This window comes from Alternaria burnsii (genome assembly GCF_013036055.1).
Source record: "Alternaria burnsii strain CBS107.38 chromosome Unknown 740, whole genome shotgun sequence".
In the NCBI taxonomy this organism is placed as follows: domain Eukaryota; kingdom Fungi; phylum Ascomycota; class Dothideomycetes; order Pleosporales; family Pleosporaceae; genus Alternaria; species Alternaria burnsii.
Window position 1 is genome coordinate 479,938 of NW_024066112.1, and position 17,100 is coordinate 497,037.

At 50.5% G+C, this 17,100-nt stretch overlaps 6 protein-coding genes across 6 annotated transcripts; 4 read left to right on the plus strand and 2 right to left on the minus strand.

The window, feature by feature from the left end:
• Nucleotides 1-596: 596 nt before the first annotated feature.
• GT037_005012 (gmc oxidoreductase) lies at nt 597-2,479 on the plus strand (the record flags this gene model as incomplete). The annotated part of the gene is made up of 2 exons (XM_038930059.1): nt 597-738; nt 801-2,479. 2 exons carry the CDS (start codon nt 597-599, stop codon nt 2,477-2,479), a joined length of 1,821 nt encoding a protein of 606 aa, XP_038787009.1.
• Nucleotides 2,480-5,723: 3,244 nt separating this feature from the next.
• GT037_005013 (uncharacterized protein) lies at nt 5,724-6,978 on the plus strand (the record flags this gene model as incomplete). The annotated part of the gene is made up of 4 exons (XM_038930060.1): nt 5,724-5,937; nt 5,989-6,083; nt 6,134-6,315; nt 6,363-6,978. The coding sequence occupies 4 exons, from the start codon at nt 5,724-5,726 to the stop codon at nt 6,976-6,978; spliced, it is 1,107 nt and encodes a 368-aa protein (XP_038787010.1).
• Nucleotides 6,979-8,716: 1,738 nt separating this feature from the next.
• GT037_005014 (fad nad-binding domain-containing protein) lies at nt 8,717-10,334 on the plus strand (the record flags this gene model as incomplete). The annotated part of the gene is made up of 4 exons (XM_038930061.1): nt 8,717-8,943; nt 9,005-9,272; nt 9,332-9,463; nt 9,525-10,334. 4 exons carry the CDS (start codon nt 8,717-8,719, stop codon nt 10,332-10,334), a joined length of 1,437 nt encoding a protein of 478 aa, XP_038787011.1.
• A 1,485-nt stretch (nt 10,335-11,819) lies between these two features.
• GT037_005015 (uncharacterized protein) lies at nt 11,820-12,239 on the minus strand (the record flags this gene model as incomplete). The annotated part of the gene is made up of 1 exon (XM_038930062.1): nt 11,820-12,239. The coding sequence occupies one exon, from the start codon at nt 12,237-12,239 to the stop codon at nt 11,820-11,822; it is 420 nt and encodes a 139-aa protein (XP_038787012.1).
• Nucleotides 12,240-14,966: 2,727 nt separating this feature from the next.
• On the minus strand, nt 14,967-15,641 carry GT037_005016 (sas10 utp3 family protein; the record flags this gene model as incomplete). Its single annotated transcript, XM_038930063.1, has 2 exons — nt 14,967-15,453; nt 15,571-15,641. The coding sequence occupies 2 exons, from the start codon at nt 15,639-15,641 to the stop codon at nt 14,967-14,969; spliced, it is 558 nt and encodes a 185-aa protein (XP_038787013.1).
• Nucleotides 15,642-16,823: 1,182 nt separating this feature from the next.
• Nucleotides 16,824-17,094, plus strand: GT037_005017 (uncharacterized protein; the record flags this gene model as incomplete). Its single annotated transcript, XM_038930064.1, has 2 exons — nt 16,824-16,999; nt 17,064-17,094. The coding sequence occupies 2 exons, from the start codon at nt 16,824-16,826 to the stop codon at nt 17,092-17,094; spliced, it is 207 nt and encodes a 68-aa protein (XP_038787014.1).
• Nucleotides 17,095-17,100: the final 6 nt, after the last annotated feature.

A 17,100-nucleotide genomic window follows, 5' to 3' on the forward strand; every position in this document is an offset into this window, starting at 1 on the left:
AAATACCGATCTCGCAGCAAATATCAGAATCTCCTGAGTAAAACAAAACAACGGACATTGTTGCGTCTAGGAAGCAGAACGAAATGGTAGCGTTGAACCTTCACGCGCCGAACCGCCTCGTAGCTTCCGTCGCCCGTTACGCGTGGACACGGCCCTGGATGACCCGTGGACCCTGGTTTCCATGCCGTTGGTACATCGAGTTATCAACCATCATGACTAGTAATGTCCCGTCCCGTCAATTACCCATCAGCATTCTCTCCGGTGTATTCCCTCCGATGCTTGACACGCACCATGTGCTGACCCGGCCTTTCGCCCAAATCCCTCGTTCGAAAACGCGGGCTGTTCGCCCATCTTACTGCAAGGCCGGCAGATGAACATGCGTCCGAACTTCGATGGATGTCAAAGGCCCAGACTTTGCCACGTGCGAGGATCTTGTTTAGTGACTGCCCTTTGAGAAACTCTTAAGTGTTGCTTGAGAGCCTCATGCTATCTTCCGCACAGTCAGTCGTTTCATTCCGCAATCAGCGGTGATCGGTCCGGTTGGAGAGCAGCCTTGCTTGTGTGGTGTCTATCATTTACCTTGTATTCAGCTAAAGATGCATTCATTCACTGTACCTTCATTCTTTGGTGCTGCCATTTTCGCAGCCGCCTCAGCCCAAACCACATACGACTATGTTATTGTCGGTGGAGGCACCACAGGCCTGGTTGTTGCGAACAGACTCAGCGAGGACCCGAAGAGTACGTACCACACGATCGAGAGTCGCCTCACGAGCACCGAAACTGATGACCATTCGCCGCAGAGTCTGTTTTGGTCATTGAGAATGGCGCCCTTAGCAACAGCACCCTATCTAGCTTTCCCGGTAACTCTGGCGGTCTTAACCTTGCTGCCATGTACGACATATACAGCGCACCCGTCCCAAACCTTGGCAACCAAACTTTCCTGGTAACAGTTGGCAATGTCGTCGGCGGCGGATCCTTTGTGAATGGAATGCAGTTTGATAGAGGTGCCGATGCTGACTACGATGCATGGGGTCAGCTTGGAAACAAAGGATGGGATTGGAAGGGGTTGAAGCCGTACTTTATGAAGAGCAACGACTTCGATGCGCCATCCAAGAATACGACCAAGGCTTTTGGTATTACCTACGATGACAAGGCATACGGCAAGGGACCACTCAAGGTATCCATACCGGATTATCAGTTCCCGGATATGAAGACGATCTACCACGCTTGGGATAACGTCGATATTCCGCATCCGCAAGAAGGCTTTGCAGAGCCCGTCGGTCATTATTGGTCGCCGAACTCGATCAACAAAGCAACGGCTATGCGCAGCACATCGCGCACTGCGTACTACGATCCAGTAGTATCGAGGAAGAACTTGAAGCTTCTGACAAACACTCATGTCGATGAAATCACTTTCTCAAGGAACAGAGTAGGTGTTTTGACCGCAACCGGTGTCAAATATACATCCAAGGATACCAAAAAGCAAGTCCAAGCTATTGCTGCCAAGGAGGTCATTCTGGCTGCCGGTGGTGTGTTTACGCCGCACTTGCTCATGTACTCCGGAATTGGACCGAAGGACGTTCTTGCGGCTGCAAACGTCGCCGTCAAGAAGGATCTTCCAGCTGTGGGCTCCAACTTTCAAGACCACATCGCCAACTATATGAACTTCGACTTGCAGAATCTGGAACCTGAAAATCAGGGTGCCCTGAATACGGATGCAGCGTTCAACCAGACCTCCTACGACCAGTACCTGAAGTCACGTACCGGTCCTTACTCTGTCGGTAAAGCCCATGGCCTCGTCTTCATCGCACTACAGCATTTCGACTCTGCTTTCAAGAAAACTGTAGCCAAGATACGATCTCAAGTAGCTTCCGATTTTCTCCCCGAGCGCTATGCCAAAGACAAGAAGCTCCTCGCTGGCTTCAAAAAGCAGCGCGACATCCTCGCCAAGCAATTCTCGGGCACTGACGCTGCCGTAGGTGAGATTGTTATCCAGCCATGGGGCTTCTCCGGTATCGCAAACAACAAGCCCCTGTCACGAGGAACCATCACACTCAACAATACACATCCCGCCTCCTATCCCATCGTCCAATGGAACACTTTCCAAAACCCCGTTGACGCAGATATCATGGTAGCCCTTACGCGATACAACCGCGTACACTGGGCATCCAAGGAACTCGCACAATACAAGCCCGTAGAGACGGCGCCTGGCCCTCAATACCAGACTGATGAAGAAATCATCCAGGGCGGCATTACTTCGGGTTCGCTTCAACCGACGTTTGCGCATCCGAGTGGTGGGTGCAGCATGATGCCTGAGGAGCTAGGTGGATGCGTCAGTGATGAGCTGTTGGTTTACGGGGTGAAGGGATTGAGTGTTGTGGATGCAAGCATTATTCCGATGATTCCAGCAACACATTTACAGGCTACCATGTATGCAGTCGCGGAGAAGGCGGCAGACATCATTAAGAAGAGGGCGTAGGTGAGGTTGCAAGGCAGAAATGTTGTGGATTAATTAGCATTCGTAGTGTTGTGTTTGTACAGCATCATTCAAAATACACCAACAAACTCATTACGCGTCCAGTTTCCTTTTACGATAAGGTTAGCAATTTACTACGTTAGTCGTACACCCTCTTCACATCTGCCTCGTGGCATCTGCGTTGTGGCACTTCTCGCTTGTGTCTCTTTCCTTTTCCTTTCGGCGTCAGCGCACCCGAACCGTGGGGTAGCAGAACAAAGGAAAGAACATAAGCTGAATGTTCGAGAAAAGAAGGAGACAAGATCTTAGCAGACTTTCGTCGATCACTATTACCACGCCAAAGTAGTACGTGTGTCAAGTACGATGTGACCATGCCAAGAGAACAATATTCTTCTGTCTACCTATCACGTGAATGTGCCTCCTTTTGGCAATCGTACATACTGCGTCATCAGGTTGCAAAGAACCGTAGAGAGTTTGTTATTCTTAAGCTTGCGTTGTTTCTTCTGTACGATAGAGTGTGTATGATCGGGGGGTCCGGGGCAACACCCAGTGCGCAACACTGGATCAGCACGGGTATGCGGGTTTCCTTGACGATCTTGTGTAGCGTGCAGGATCGGAGAGGAGACGCTAAGCGGAAAGCTGAAGTCGACAGTGTTAGCTATGGGGCTGCCAAAGTATGTATCTCCATGATTAGTTAGAGTGGTCTGTTGTTAGATTGACATAACCGCTCGGTCGAATGTAACGAGAAGCTAAGAAAGATATGAACACAGTCTTCCAGGCAATCAAATCCATGACCTTAACGCAGAAGAACTGCCGATGGCGTGACGACGTGATGAACTGCAATTAATCGTGGGTACCTGGGCATCGGATGACGAACGCGATATCAGTGCTCAGGTCCCGATGCAGGTCGCCATGGTATATCGCTGATGACTGTGGCTTCATCATCATCGGCGACGTGGGTCGACTGGCTTGACCAGGGAAGGCGAGATGGGTTGGTGTAGGAGTTCGTCACGTCGTATCGTGTAATCATTCGCTGACGTCCAGGAAGACTGGTAAGAGTCAGCACGCTGAGGTACGTGCGGCCTCGCATACCCTTCCGCGTGGCAATTGCACGGGCTAGGGCATCTCGAGCCGATATAGTTGACGCCGTCTGCGGAGAATTTCATAAAGATGTAGCTAACCAAGATTGCGTTGTCGATCTGACTCGATGGTCATGACAATTCTTGATCAGGGCGAACACAGTGAACATACTTCAGGCCATCTTGCGATCATGTTTAGCTGTCACATCTTCGACGAGAGGGACATCCCTCATCGAGGACAGTGTAGTCTCCAACGGTGTGATACTAGGGCCAATAGCTGGTCAATGGGAAGCGGTTCCGCACTGGTATATCAGTCGAGCCCTATCCGTTGGAACGGGGGTGATTATGTGATGCTCTCGATTAGGCCTGACATGGTGCGATCAAAAGATTCTTCCGAGGAGTCGACGACGTGTTGAGCGACGAAAGCGGATATCGATCAGCTTGGACATGTTGTGGACATCCAATCGTATGCGGTAATTGAGACCAGACGGGAAGGAGAAGCTTTGAGGTTTAGCCGCTGAGGTTAGCGGGTCTTTAATTCCAGGCCGTACCCCACACCACTGGACCCACGCATTGCCAATAGGGATAGATAGGAGAAGAACCCGTGCTGTGGGTGTGGTTTTTGGTAGCCAATACTTGGGGAGCTGAAGAAGTAAAACCGTTGCCAACGAGCGAGCACGGAAACCGTAGGTACACCAAGGCGTCGCGTGCATGTCGGTAAATGAGCTACCTCCAGGGAGTGGAGCACAGCCGCGGAAGGAGCATTAGTGTTTTGACGGTGGAAGTACGTAACGGCTGACTGCAGTGGCCAGTCCCAAAGGCCAGGAAATTCTGGCCGGGGAAGCGGTTTCGAAAGGGTGATCTTTGCAAGGAAGAGGGATGAAGATTTTGGAAGACCAGGACCAGGCATCTAAATTGGTAGGTGAGATCAAGGCCTTCGTACCCGTACCTCCAACTCGAAGTTTCTGCGTGGCGCAAATAGATGCCGTCCGATGCGCCCGTGTAGGCAAACCTGGTCTTAACATGTCTCATAAAATGGATCGCGTGAGCCTGGATACCAGCAGCCGTGTGTACCTGAGGGTAAGCTAGAACGGGGATACCGCTTACTGTGGCTTTCTACATGAAAGACAGAACGTGCTGACGACAAACACTAGGAATGTGGTACCGAAGACGAGACGTCACCATGGACTAGACAGCTAGCATTCGACGGCGAGTAGGTAATGTGGAATAGAGGCGGGCGGAGTATTGCAAGCCACGAGAGAGCGGAGACTTCAACTGGCGCCCTCCAGAACCCGCATCCGCAGGATTTCGCGCATCGCGAAGGCGGATCACACATACGTGTGATGCGGTGAGGTTATTCGTTGTTGAGATAGACGAGACCGGGGGTGGCCCCTGCTGGCAGGCGGGCGATCCGAGGCGCGCTTCGCCACGACAGGCAAATCTCAACGCTGGACCCTTTGATTCTTCATCGACGACACGCGACAATCGCGCTATCGTGGGAAAAATAGCATTATGGCTTGACAGAATGCGGTAATCTAGATGACGCCGCTGTTATCCCAAAGTATCGGCTCATTTTCCGGCCTCCAAATCAAGTTGAGCTGCGGCAAAACGTCCAGACGCCGGCTCCGGTACTACTTTCCAGCTACCCCGGCATGGACAAAGCGATTGGCTAAGCGTGGAATCTCGCTCTATCCACTGATGAGCCGCAGCAACAAGTTGCCTGAACCCGGTCACATCAACGCTCCACAGTCAGCTCCTGGCTACTGGTCAGTTATCCACACTTCACTTGTCTTTTGTACCAGTCACGGTGCGAGCTGAAGGACTACGGATGTCGCTGGTACCTGGACCCCTGCGGGCGAAACCGACACTATTCCGTACCCGCAACGGAGCTCCCGTGAAGCGCTCCCAATGGTACTGCGCAGATGAGCTTTGTGTACTCTGGCATACCATGCTTCCCAACGATGGCCAAGTCCCACTTGTATTCGAGCCTTCGTGCACGGCGCAGCTGGAGCATATGGGTGGAGATCTGGCTCGCCCTGAGTTGATGGTTATATTCCTGTCCATTCCCAGTCCCGTGCTCTTTGAACGCTGGTGACGCTCGTTCCTCAGTGTTATACACCTACCGATTAACATACGTTGACGGCTTCCGAAACACATACGCCATCACGATGAGGTCCCCGCCGCCCGAGGTCCTTGCGACATGGCCCAAGCCGAACTACGTCGACCCGGCCACGAGGGGTTCGGGTTTGATGATAGTCGAGTTGACACTATTACCGATTGCTATGATTGTTGTGTTTCTCCGACTTTGGGTACGGATAGCATGGTTGAAGAAGAGCTGGTACGATGACTACCTCATGATTGTGGCAATGGTCTTCAGCATCGGTACGCAAGTCGATCTCGTTCCGAAAGTTCATCACCTAATATTCGATACAGGCACAACAGTCATTGTCATTATGGCATCCCAACTCTATGGTTGGGATCGCCACGTTTGGGATCTTACACCGCACGAGATGATGGTTGGTAGACAGGTACGACAGTGTGCAACCGTACCAACACAAGCTGATGTTGACGGTTCTAGGCATCCATGGCAGGTCAGACATTATTCGTCCTTGCTTCTTCCACGGTCAAGATGTCTATACTCGTATCGTACTTTCGCATCGCACCAGAAAAGTCACTGTTCCGCAAGCTCGTCTGGGCAACCTTTGCGCTCGTATTCGCCGCCTTTGTTGTCTTCCTAGTTGCACTCTGGGTGCAATGCATGTATGTATACGCACGTGTTCAAGCCATTCTAGTGCTGACAAGTTTAGTCCAATCTCCAGCTACTGGGAGCTCAAAGCCGACCACCGTGACTGCATTCCCGAGGGACCACCACTAGTTGTCCAAAGTGTACTCAACGTGGTGACCGACTTCATGATCTACGCACTTCCGATCCCTACGCTATTCACACTCTCGCTACCATGGACTCAACGCATCGGCCTTGTCGTTCTCTTTTCCGTCGGTGGCGTCATTGTCGTTGCGAGCAGCTTCCGAGCCTACTGGGTCCACTACACACTCTTCGAGACATACGACTCCACTTGGGAAGGGTACCAGATCTGGCTTTGGACCGCCGTTGAAACAAACGTCGGTGTCATCTGCGGGTGTATCCCAGCGCTCAAGCCATTACTCTTCCCCCACCGGGCAAGAGCGCAGGGTTCCAAGTACGGCAACAACTCGCAGAGCAGCAAAAGGAAGGAAAAGATCACCCCTGTCATCGACCAAGTCGAGATGGATACCCGAAAACTCACGGACAACGATGAGACGCGGCCCGGGACCGCCATTGCTCCGGTGCATTACCGTCCCCTCTCGGAACGACCGATGAGCGGCGATACCGATAAGAGTCGGTTTGATATCGATATAGAGCAGCAAAAAGCTTTCATGTACTGATCGCGTGGCGCAGTACTTTCCATTATTTCTTAGTCTAATATGCACATCCGTTCAACGAGCGATGTTTCAACGTCCAGTAGCTGGTAGACCCACAAAGGGCACTTTCTACCCAACTCACCTCAGCTCACCGTAGCACTTTCTTTTCTCTTTCTTGTCAATACCCGTCGGATACGACAACTGGGCGGATTTCTCAGGTTTAGCGAGTCGCGCTCTTAGCAGCAGCTTCTTTTTCTCTTTGTTCAAAAAGCGTCGAGCACGATAGGAATAACACGATTTCAAACATTCCTCTGGCTGTCCCTTCTTTTATGTTTGGACTACGATTGGCTCGTTGTTGAGGTGTTCCCACGCGACACGCAACAACCATGCCGCCTCTTCTTTTTGCGTCTCGCGTAGACTGCGCCACCGGCTGAAGGTGAAGGTGGGCTGACTGTCGCGTTTTCGCATTGTCTTCCTTCCAATATTCGGACCCGAAGCAAACCATTCGGAGGCCATTTGCCTCCTGCTGCTTTACTTTCGGGCAAATTCATTTCGTGGATGTATACTCCCGAAGCAGTCATCATGCGGTGAGATCATTTAATCGGGGGCTTCTTCGTCATGCCGCGCGCATCAAACATCGTCGAGATGAACAGACATTCTGGTGGTGTGGAGTGTCGAAGCATGGTGCGACGACAGCTCTTTGCTTTTGTTCTGTCTCAGCTGGACCCTGAACTCATCTCTTTGGTTTGCGAACTTTGGGTTGGCGGTCGGTCTGTGCAGCGCATATGATGTCACTCTGCCAACTTGCCTCGTTGTTCTACGAAACTTCTACTGCGGTCGCAATTTCGGTCTCCTCAAGGCTTAAAATGTCATCGCCCTGAGCGGGATGGTGAGCTGTCAGGCTCGCGGAGAGGCCAACGCAGAGACATGATCGCCTCAGTATGACGTCCACGCCGCAATGATATGGGCATATGGCGCAACGGCCTTGGATACCGAATCATGGCCCGGTCCTAATACCGGAACTGCGACGTCTCACACAGCGAGCGCACCTGCAATTGAGTCGGGCAGGAGAGCTTTTTCAAGAGTCAGGAACCACTCCCGATTGTGTGGGCGGCTGGGCCTCAAACGGTGGCTTGGAAACTAGTGGCAGGGCTGAAGGCCAAACCTCGGCACCAATTGAGCGGCACCAGAGACAGACCGCATACGCTCTGCAGCATGACATCTGCAGACAGCTGTTCACCGCTTCTAGCGCCTGCAGTGTGATTTTAGCGATTGCGAGTATCCGATGCGCTTCGAGACACGCATCTCAGCGGCACTGTGAAAGGCAGCCTTCAGATACGGCGGCGGTTACCTGGACTACGATTATGCCAGGGGTGAAAATTAATAAAAACCAACGCTTCAAGTTGCAGACCCTCGTCTAAAGCGTCACAGCGGGCGCCAGTGCTTCGCCGCACGACCGTTGCCCGTTCAAACTTACCTCATTGATGCTCTTTCGGGCCTGATGAGGCTTGCAAATCGCCCATCTGGCTTCAGTCGGGGTGCTAGCCTTGCTCTTTGCCGTTTAATGCCAACGCACCGTGCAGCGCCTGCCCAGCTCGCCCTCCTCATAGTTACTTGCAAACGAGAAAGTCATGGACCCGAAAGGATGCAGGGACCTGAAGACGCGTCGCAGCTATTATAAGCTGTAGCTACTTCGTCGCTTCCCTAAAGGATCTGCTGTGTCCATTCTTCGTTCATACAATCCCCATCCAAGTCTCCAAAAATGTGGTCGACGCTAGTACTACCACTGCTTGCCTTTTCATTGCGCACGGTATCAGCCCTTCCTCAGGGCCGTCGATGCAATTGTGAAGAGCACCCGGTATGCATCATTGGTGCAGGTCCTGCCGGTCTGGCTGCTGCCGGTCGTTTAGAAGAGAAGGGTGTCAAGGCAGTCATGTTCGACCGTCAAGCGGAGGTTGGTGGTAAATGCCAGGCTTGGTACGACGACCAGTAAGTGTTACACAGCATCCGCCTTCCCATGCACACTAGACGCGGCTGACCACCCTTCCAGAGGAATTTTCCATCCACTAGGCGCCGCCTTCTTCTCGAATGCGACATACACAGACACCATCAGCATCCTCAACCAGACGAATGTCTCCATCGAGCCCTTCGCGCTTGCTGGTGCGCGCGAAATGTACCGCTACAACTATACCACCGGCGACATTTCCATGAACCCCACCCTAACCCCGCAGTTTACTGCGCAGGTATCCGCCGAAATCCCGAGGTACATTCAGCTGTGGAATCAGCGCTTCCGACCGATTAGTGTTGTGAACTACAAGGTACGACACCCGTGGCAATGCGCCGTTACACAAAGCGCGGTAGGCTAATGCAGGAACAGAATGGTGTACCAGACGAATTCACCGTGTCGGGCGCAGAATGGTTCCGCCAGAATAACTTCACAGCGCTTCCTATTCTCCTTGTCAATCCCGTTGCGCTTTATGGTTATGGCGACATCAACATTGTTCCAGCAGTACGTCATTCTCAGAAAATCTTGCAGGGATTGCGCATGCAGGGCGCTAACGTGTGATTAGCTGTACATCCTGCAGTACTTCGCCCCGGATATCCTCACGGCCTTTGTCGGCCTACACAGTGTCTACTACATGGATTTCCACAAGATGTTCGTCGAGTATGCCAAAAACCAGCTGTGTAAGACGCCCATTCACACCTCGTCCGAGGTCCGGTGCGTTGATCGGTCTGGCGACCACCCCATCTTGACATACACCACCCCTGCACCCAATGGCAGCTATGTCACCTGGGAGAAGCAGGAATGCTCCTCTGTCATCTTCGCCTTCCCACCAAACATGGACAACTTGGAGCGTATTGGCGTAGATTTGACTGAGCAGGAGCATGACACTTTCGCTAACATCACGACCCACCAATACTACTCTTCCGCGGTAGAGTTGGAGCTTCCCTTCGGAGTCTCCTATATTGCTGAAAGCGCCAACGATACGGTTCCGCCGCCAAACGACGGCGAGCCAGTAGCTGTTCTTCACCTGAGTCGCGAATCTAATGTCTCCGTTGCCTGGTCCTGGGGTCCTTACGAGTTCCAAACCGAGGACGCTGCACGGAACTTGCTCGTTGAGAGCTTGTCTGAGCTCAACAAGGATCCGCGCAATGCCACAGAGCCATCCCAGCCCTTTTGCGAGGACGACGTCAAAGCTTTCAAGAAGTGGGATTACTTCCCGCATTTCGAAGGCAACGCGCTTTCTAGCGGCGCATACAGTAAGCTTAACAAGCTTCAAGGCCAGAAGAAGACGTACTACGCCAGTGGACTCAGCGGCATGGAAATTGTCGAATGGGCCATTCGTGGTGGACGTGACGTTGCCGACACATACTTCTAGGCTGAACTTGATCACGAATTCCTTTATGTTGTTCATTAGATCACGATCGTAAGGCTCAGTCTTTGGATGATCACTGAGCCGAGGAGAAACTTGTGCATATTGCGACATGCACGTGTACATTTGGAGGATGCCTTTTTTTTTCTGTTATATTGTTATGATATCACGGCAGAGGTTTTGTTTTCGCGCGCTTTAGACGATGATACCTACTACACGCCTTCGATGAGCGTCATGATCACGGTTCCTGGAGGGTTTGCGACCTTGGAAATGGTTGCTTAGCGGAGGAACTTTATGATTATGACCTGTTGTTTGCCCTCTGGGGCTCTTTAATGGTAATGAGATTAGATATGTAGATATGTAGATACGTAGATATAAGAATTTGCACTAAAGTGCATTTGTCTCACCTTCTTTCTTTGGCACTGTAATGACAAAGTATTTACGCCTGACTCCCCTAGGCGCGGGCTCCTGGTCTTTCGATCTAGATTGAATCCTGGTCGCCTCGGTTTACGGCGGGTTCGATGCTTCTGGAGCTCACGATTAGGATTCGATTGTAAGAGATTGTGTTGTCGTCTCATATCATACTCATGCTATTGTTCCCTCCTAACCCTGTGTAACTTGTTCCTGAGAGAGGATATGAGATTATTTGGTTATGTCTCTTGCAGTTCATGTTTTTAGTGAGACGTCGATGACACTGTAAAATCCATGTTGCGTACACTCTATACATAACATCTAAATGACTATAACCGTATCAACTATCAGTTAAGGGCATGTGGCTGAATGGTAATGCATCCATATCATACGATAAACCCAGAAGGTCGTTAGCTGCAGCTTTCGGTTTATGGGAGTCGGAGGTCTGACTCGAGACGCGACGTCGCCTCATTGGCGTGGGAGATTGTACGTTCGACTCGTACCATGTCCATGATATTGTTTCTTTTTGGAAGATGTGAGAGAAACCTTTGGGAAGTTGGGATACGTCCCAACATCCTTTTGCACAGTACGTTTTGGCTGTGTATAACATATGCGAGACAGTACATCCGAATTAGACAATCGCATTGTGAGGGTCAGAACGATATTCCTGATCCGAGTTGATCTGTATCTCTCATGCTGAACTGTCTATCGAGATGTATGCTGCCTATCTTATACACTGACATGCTATTATGCGCTCCATGGGCAGGCAAAGACTGCGGTACTTGATAGAGACCGTCTAGTGCATAGTAAACTCTTTGCATAGTAGGCCGCTTCCTAGTAAGATAAGTACATTATGCTACACTTACGTAGGCATAGAATCTTTAGGGTGCTATCTAGTATAAGGTTAATAGCGTAAGATGTAACTAGCTTATCCTTTATATGCTTAAGTTATATATGTAAAGTAAGATTCTCGAACTTTAGAAAGTAGCGATTTGGGTAGCTACAGCGTCTAATTGCTTTATACAGGTATACCTATGTTGCTCGTTCTTTGAATAGCTGGATCGCCACCCTCTTTGGGTTTTATGTGTTTCCAGCGCTCGGGCTAGGGGAGAGTGGTTTTGCGGTTAGGAGGGCGCTTTGCGTGGCTACAACTTCGCTCAGAGTGCCCTCCTCTTCTCTTGTTGTATATGCTTCATCATCCTGCCGCTGCTCTTCCAGGCGCTGCTGAAGCTCGCTTCGTAAGCTCTCGTACACGAGCCTGTCCCCATCAGCCCTTAGAGTGGGGAGGATGTTGGTGATATCCTGGATGTGCTTCTGGATAGTGAGGTGTGCATCGGTAGCATTGGTGATTTCCTTGACCTTCGTTTCGTCTGCGCATTCAGTCGTTGGTGTCACTGTCTGCAAGTCTGGTTTCGGGCGCTTCGAACTGGTATCATCCTGTGCGGCGTTAAGAGATAGACGCTCCAAGAAGAAGTTCTTGATTGTGGTCTGCTTCTTCATTTCGAGGCGATACTGTATGAGATAGATGCATGGATGAGGCTTGCGGTGCCGTGAAGCTTAGGGTCACTCGAGTCTCGCAGCGCGTGGAGAGCGTGACAACGCGACGAGACGCGTCGAACCTCGTCACCGCAGCCATTACCGCGTCTAGCTCAGGTTTCACAGCTATTGAACATCTTTTCGGGATTTTATGGGAAAGATGCTCACTAACAGTACACCTCTTCCTTCAGAGCACCCATCCTCTGCTTCAGCGGGCGTCGCCAGTCGAGCCTCGCTAACCATACACCTATACCTAGCTACGACATGGTCTTACGCATTGGAGCCTGCAATACGCTTCTCTGCCCTTTTTTTTTCTACTGTCAAGACTGTTTCTGCCGTCAAGCGAGCCTCACTGAACGAGCCTCACTAGGCATGAACCTGTGTGTAGCTAGATTTGTGTGTCTTACACTCGCGGTATGCCTTCTAGGCTCTAGAGTTAATTCTCGAGATTGTTTCTATCTCTTTGTGAGGCTCACTATACAAGCCTCACTTAACGAGCCACCCTGGTTGTACGCCTATGTGTGGCTGTAGCTGAGTAGTGCACGCTCGCAATGCGCCTCTCAACTTTCAAGGCTTGTAATTCTATATCAAGAAATATAATTAGAGAGGTGGATTTTTAAGAGACATAGCTTTACTAGCTAGGCCCTTAGGGATTTCGAGGCTCTTTCTGTGAGCCTCTGTCAGACAAGAGGCTTTTAGAGACGCAGATTAATGCTACGTTAAGAAAGAGAGGCACACTACATTGCGACTATTATATTACAAGGGAAAAGAGTTCATATTGTTTGACGTGGGATGTAGAGTTGGAGGATGCAGACAAACGACGTTACCTACCTAGGTAAGTTCTGGTTCTGGTGAATAAGCATGCAGGTGGCGCGTTACGGTACCTAGTCGCGCTTCACCATCCTATTGGGCTGGCCCGCCAACCTCGCGCCACGAGAGTGTAACGTCGCTTTTTCGGCGGTAAAGGCCTACTGTATCGCGATAGTCATTGGTTTTGAGCTCTGGGGAACGGCTGATTGTATGGCATTCATCTAAATCGCCAATCACTAGTGATAATTACTCAGAGACATATAACTTAGTGAAATAGCGTTCACCTTTGCCCACAAGTTCTTCACTGTATCAGCATAATGAACTATGAGAGATTGATGTTTGAATTGTTGTATGTCAAGCTATCTATTTCTTTCTGTATGGATGAGCGATAGATGTAACAGGAACTTAGGTGGTTGGTTGCACAGTCGTGCCCCGAAACAGCGAGAGAAGGATTTTTTATGGCGTTTCAAATCACATCAATCACCATTGTGATTCTTGCAATTGAGCTGACTATATCGTGGAACAGATTTCAGGACGTGGACTGTGCTAAAACCATCGGCCAGTTTATTCCACTAGCGATTAGCGTCGCTGGCGTTATACAGCTTCTTCTACAGTTCCTTCCTGCGGAATACAGAGCAAACAGATTTCTCGAAGTATATCGGGCATTGCGACAGGGAGCAAACATCTATGCTAAGCTTGTTACAAGTATAGTTCGCAGACCAACACAGGACGACGATGAGGTGCAGAGTACGGCCGAACAAGCGAGTGAAAAAGGACTGCAGGTTATTATCATATCCTCGACTGAAGACGTGTAAAAGTTCTCATCGTAAGGAGGGATATCAGATAGCTTATAAGTAGAATTACCATCGCAAGAAGTGGTGTCATCATACTGTGCCCGTCTGGTGTCATTGTCTTGGAAGGTTTCTGTCGGGAAAGTCTGCGCATTATATGCCACACGTCCTTCTTGTCATTGATGAAACATAGCAGGCTTGCAGTGTACCATGGGTAGATTGAGACACGATTGGAGGTAAGTGAGATTAGAAAATGTTGAGACATTGACAGGTAATAAACAGTATGACTCAATATAGAAAAGACAGCTACAGGAACCGAGTATCTTAGTGAGCTTATTACGTTGGTGATATACAGCAGAAAGAGGCTTGCCAATGTAACACCTGTTCATGTGGAAGTTTTAGTAAGGATCATACACTTTGAGACTCGGTCTTGCCAAATGTAGCGTTCTCAAAATCTAGTCATTGTTGAATGAACGTTAAAAAAGGTCTGGAACATGTCTTGTCTTCCGGAGAGATGTTTCTATTTTCGGAGCTTGTTGACGTCGGTTCACTCAACACAGTCCTGTTGTGGGTCAGTGGAAGGGATCCGGCGTGGGTCTAGGTTCAGCTCAACACGAGCAGGACGCGTGTTGCTTACGCCTCCTCACGGACCTGGGAGAACGTTATTTAAGTACAGTGTTTCAGCCATCACTTCGTCACGTTCATTCCTGGCTACCAACACCGTTGTTTACTGCGTCGACTGATTAAATATTAAGCTATTTACAACTATCTACCAACACCAACACCAAACTCGCTCGCTCGAACGAAAAACCAGCAAACCAGGATGCAGAAGCATTACAGCCAGAGCCATCACATGGAGATCCATCAATCCGCCCGTTCAGTGTTTCCTCCCCTCATCAAATCCAAAAAAAGTCAAAAAGGTATATTGCGAATCGTTGCCCAGAAGAATAACAGCATCGCGTCGTAAAGAAACGTTATAGTGAAGACGAGCAACAGGCTACTGCAAGATGCATGACTTCAGATAAACTCATGACATCTTGGTGCAGCCTGATGCTACGAACGTAGAAAGCAGGAGTAGACAAAAGTATGTCTACAAAGCGAGCATACCAAGAACGAGAGCAGCACCAAGACCGGCGCCGACAGAGAGCCTGGAAGCGGCGCCTTCGAAGGGAGGTGGGATGGAAGAAGCAGTGTCGCTGGGACTCAGTGTTACACTGATGCTAGCACCTCCAGTAGCGCTCATGGTAGGCTTGACCATGGTGCTGTTCATTCCAGTTGGGTATGGCGTAATTTTAGCGCTAGAGCTCTCTACAACACTGCTGCTCTTCACGACGTACGCGCTAGAAGATGGCGTAGGAGTCGGTGTTGGCGTAGCTTGAACGGCAGCAGGGTAGATTTGAGGCAAGAGGCTCTGAACGTCCGTTGGGAGCGCTTGGTACCAAGTTGGTGTGTTGCCAGCTGAGAGAGACGATGCCATCTCAGCCGCGAATGCAGAGGACGATGCGAGCGCGTATGCTACGCTATCCGATGGGATCGCCTGAGCGAGGACCATGAGAACGGATTGCTGAACTTCGGGTCTGCGTTACCAGCATGTTAGCAAGGATCTAGAGGTGATTATCGCGGGTGAGCCGCGTCGTAGTCGCGTTGCGGATGAGATCAGGCAGATGGGGATGTGGATTGTGGAGATGTCTTACGCAACAGCATCCTGAGCCCTCGCGCCCATGGCAAGCGCACCCAACGCCATCATCATAGTGTTTGCCTTCATCTTGACTGTTGTTTCGTGTTGAATATCGTAATTACAATGAGTGTGATAGTCCCGCGTGTGACGTGTGGCTTAGAACAACGGACCGACGTTTATTAAAGAATGTGGAGAAAGCTGACGATGACGGGCAGCAACAGCAAACGCAGGGTCGCAAAAAAGTAATGAGCGTAGAGGTTTGGAGAGCGATGCGGCGAGAAGAGATGAGAAGGGAGGATCCCCGGCAGTATTTGAAACTGGGGCCCGACTCAGGAACTCACGATGGTTTGCTCGCCTCAGGCCCTTTGAGGGGGGCATGGCGGCTAACGGAAGGTGGAAAAATAAGATTACAACACCAATCTTGTGACAAGGCTGCGGGCGAACAAATAGCCATTGGAATTGGAATTGGCGCGCAAGCGAAAGTGATTCGTCGATCGGGTTTGCTCCTTTATGCTGTAATGTTTCTGGTTGGATGGGCGTTTAGATGCGCGACGTTTGATTGTTCGTTCTTCTGCCCGTTTGTCACCACTCCACAACTTCAAACACTCAACATAGTCGGCCATCGTGATGCGCGATATCCTCACCGCAATGCGATAGCGGATAGCGGCGCTCAGAGCCATGGGCCTCATCTCCTTGAAGCGCGGAGAAGCTCCTTTAGCAGGCCAATGAGGACTATGAGCCATGTCGCTAGCGGCAGGGTCAAATTTCCACTTTTTAAACAAGACAGGGGGTTCTGCGAGCCGTCTCCAGGGCAGCCCACATGGCCTCAACCCGAATGATGCAGGGACAGATGAGCTGCATATGTTATACTTTGCAGCCTCGTTTTGTCACTTGAGTAGCTTGAGCTGCGTCATAAGTGCGCTCGCGATGCTACAACGCGTGAGTGCCTTCTATCGTACTGTGGCCCCAGATCCAGTGGGTAGAGATGATGCTCCACAAAGTCAATAGCTCCCTCGCGATATTCCATGGTAGATGATTGGCGAACTGAAAACCAACAAGCGACACTGCACATCGCAATTACCCCGGCAACTCGGCAGTGTTGCCCAGATAGAAGAATACCAAGTGCCTTCTGCTCTTGCTCCATCAAGACATCGCGAACTTGGCCATCGCGTTGATCAGCATGCGAAATCTCGTTTATAACGGCGCGTGTTCTTTTGGGTGATTACACCGTCGAACAACGGCAAATGGCCAGGAAGAAGACGAGAAGACATGTCGGCGGTGTGGGTGATAAAGGAGCGGGCCTCGCTATCTCACATTATTACGTACTATTGTTGCTTATCCAAAAACCTTCTGGCGAACCTGACATGTGCTGCGACGACAATACAGCCATCCACGAGAGAACTGCGAGACGAGAGTAGAGTCCACAGCAAGCTGGTTCATTCGAGGTAACTACATCGCATCAGATGACATTGCCAAAAGAGCTTGGGCAAGCGTGATTGAGATCTACAGCATCCATCTACACAGTAAGCCTCACGATTGAGGCTGA